The sequence below is a fragment of the Corvus brachyrhynchos genome, unplaced genomic scaffold (genome assembly GCF_000691975.1).
Source record: "Corvus brachyrhynchos isolate BGI_N302 unplaced genomic scaffold, ASM69197v1 scaffold245, whole genome shotgun sequence".
In the NCBI taxonomy this organism is placed as follows: Eukaryota; Metazoa; Chordata; class Aves; order Passeriformes; family Corvidae; genus Corvus; species Corvus brachyrhynchos.
The window spans coordinates 2,770,660-2,773,306 of record NW_008238988.1 but is presented as its reverse complement, the minus strand read 5'-3'; the positions used below and the strand labels follow the sequence as shown (position 1 = coordinate 2,773,306).

The following is a 2,647-nucleotide window of genomic DNA, read 5'->3' as shown; positions in this document are numbered from 1 at the left end:
TTATTGAAGAGAAATGGGGACAAGGAGGAGTCAGCAGTGTGAAGAGGTGGCCAGGAAGACCAGTGGCATGCCGGCCTCTATCAAAAATAGTGAGGCAGCAGGACCAGCGAAATGACTGTCCTGTGCTGGGCCCTGAAGAGGCTGTATCTCAAACCCTGAATTCAGTTTTGGGCCCTTCATGTCAAGGAAGACCTTGAGGGGCTGGAGGGTGTGTGCAGAGAAGGGAAGGGAGCTGGGGAAGAGCCTGGAGAAGCAGTCTGATGAGGAGCAGCTGAGGGAGCTGGAGGGGCTGACATTGGAGAAGACCAGGATCCGAGAGGAGCCTTCTCACTCCCTGCAACTGCCCGACAGGAGGGTGGAGCTCGTGCAGGTCAGGCTCTGCTCCCAGGGAACAAGGGACAGGACAAGAGGAACTGGCCTCAAGTTGTGCCAGGAGTGGTTTAGATTGGGTATTAGGGAAAAATTTCTCATCTGAAAGGGTTGTCAAGCACTGGCACAGACTGCCCATGGAACTGGGGGAATTGCCATGCCTGGAGGTACTTAAGGAATGTGTGGCTGTGTGACCTGGGGACATGGTCTTGAGGTGGACTTGTCAGTGTCAGGTTTGTGCCCTCTGACTTGATGGCGGGACAAATGTGGGGCAGGACACAGCACAGATGCTGGCAGCTGTGAGCTGACTCAAGCCATACAGATGAGCCTTCCACGTTGGCTGGCACCGGTGCTGGCAGCTGAGCCACTGGCAATGTGCCATGTTACCCTAGTGCACAACCCTTTTAGGCTCAAGCTGGGCCGGGGGAGGGTGGTCAGTGGCTCTCCCAGCTCTTGAGCACAAGGTGAAAAAAGAGAAAGCATGTTACCCATCAACCCCTTCAAACAACACATCGTAACACATCGAGGAAAGAGAGGGGCAAAGGCACAATTTTGAGACGGATCTAGGCTGCACCGAGAGTGGACCACTCAAATCCAGGTGTGCAAGATGGCAAATGCCACAGGTTTTCTTGTGGGGGAAAAAGCTCCAAACAAAACACACCACCAACCCCAAACCATAAGATCAGTGTCAGAGTTTCCTGCTATTCATGGCTGAGAGAAGCTGCTGTGCAGTGCTGATGGCCTCTTCTCTGCACACTCCTCGTCCTTGCTCGTCTCAGGGATCTACGAACCCAGGCGAGGGTTTCTTTCTGCTCTTGCCTGAGCTGAGACCAAACAGCCTTGGGGTGCCCAGTGCTGTTAGCAGGAGAGCTGGTGAAGGTCGTGCCAAGCCACACAGCCTTCCCCTCCCAGGCTCCAGAGACACAAGGGCAGAAAGCTGCAGCCTAAGCTGTATTGCATTAGCACCCTGTGGAGCTTGTCCGTCCTCTGGCATCCCACAGGGCAGGCAGTGTACATCTGAGCTGCTTTCTTAGGGAATTCAGAGTTTGCCCAAACTGGGGCCTTGCTGAAGGGCTCTCACTTGTGCTGCCAGTGCCATTGGAAGGCCCCAGAGCAAGAGGGCATTTCCTGGGTGCAGGGATCCCATCTTCCCAGTCTGGCCTTGCAGGTTAGCAAAATCCACACGGACATGCGGGCACATTCCAGCACTGACTTGCACTCCAAACCTTTCCATTTTCTACAAGGAAAATTCCGATTTTTTCCTTCTGCTTGGAAGGGCGTGGATTCCCTTGGTTGATGTATTTGGCAGAAAGGTTCTCCTCACATGGAAACGCTTCCTGGCAGCCTGAAACTCTCCTGCCCAGCGACAACCCATTTGGTCCCACTGGATCACAGGAACGCCAGTGCAAAAGCATCACCTTTCTCTCTTCTGCAAGGAGCTGCTTTCACAGCCCAAGCTCCTGACACAGTGCAGGTGGTCCCTGAAGGGAGGTTGTAGCTAGGTGGGGGTCATTCTATTAGCCCAGGGAACAAGCAATGCGAGCAGAGGAAATGACCTCAAGTTGCACCGCGGGAGCTTTAGATTGGATCTGTAGGAAATATTCCTTCAATAAAGAGGATCTCAAGCTTGCAAACAGGCTGCCCAGGGAAATGGCTGAGTCAGCACCTCAGAAAGGTTTAAACATCGTGTGGATGTGGCATTTGGGGAGCTGGCTGATTGGTGGAGTAGGCAGTGTTAAGTTTGCAGTTGGACTGTGAGATCTTCAGGGTCTTTTTCGATCTCAACAACTCAGAGATTTAAGTGTGGCTCAACCAGTGTGGAGTCAAGGCTCAGACTCAACGATCCTCGAGGGTGCCTTCCAACATGGGTATCTATGAGACTGGCAATGGAGGGCAGCTGATAAGAAAGACAAAAGAAAGACCAAGGGAAGTTCTTAGAAGAAGATTCACTCAAAAGCAGCCTTAAGCAGTTCACCAGGGCCACTCGGAGTGGCTGAGCTGGGCTGGGCACAAAGGGTGGGGCTGGCCTGGCTGTGATGAGCTGTGGCTCCTGTGACATCACGGGCGATGTGTCACAATGGGGGCAGCTACCAAAGGCCCCAGCAGGTAACGCTGGCCCTGTATTGCTTGGGCAAGCGGTGAGTGCACACGTGGCGGGGAGGCTGGGCTGGGGACAAGGGCTGGGGCAGAAACGCTGCACCCGGGGGAGGGTTCTCCGGCTGCACAGGGCAGGGACAGCCCCTCACGGGAGAGCCTTGGCCAGGGCACGGTGCTGCTG

General features: G+C 54.5%; 1 protein-coding gene across 1 annotated transcript in view; it reads left to right on the top strand.

Moving 5' to 3' along the window:
- Positions 1-2,405: 2,405 nt before the first annotated feature.
- LOC103618877 (inositol 1,4,5-trisphosphate receptor-interacting protein-like 1) overlaps positions 2,406-2,647 on the top strand; it is a gene marked incomplete at its 3' end in the record, with an annotated part of 2,060 nt that continues 1,818 nt past the window's right edge. The window contains exon 1 of the mRNA XM_017738795.1: positions 2,406-2,475. Within this exon, the coding sequence (XP_017594284.1) occupies positions 2,406-2,475 (70 nt within the window). The remainder of the gene's footprint in view (positions 2,476-2,647) is intronic.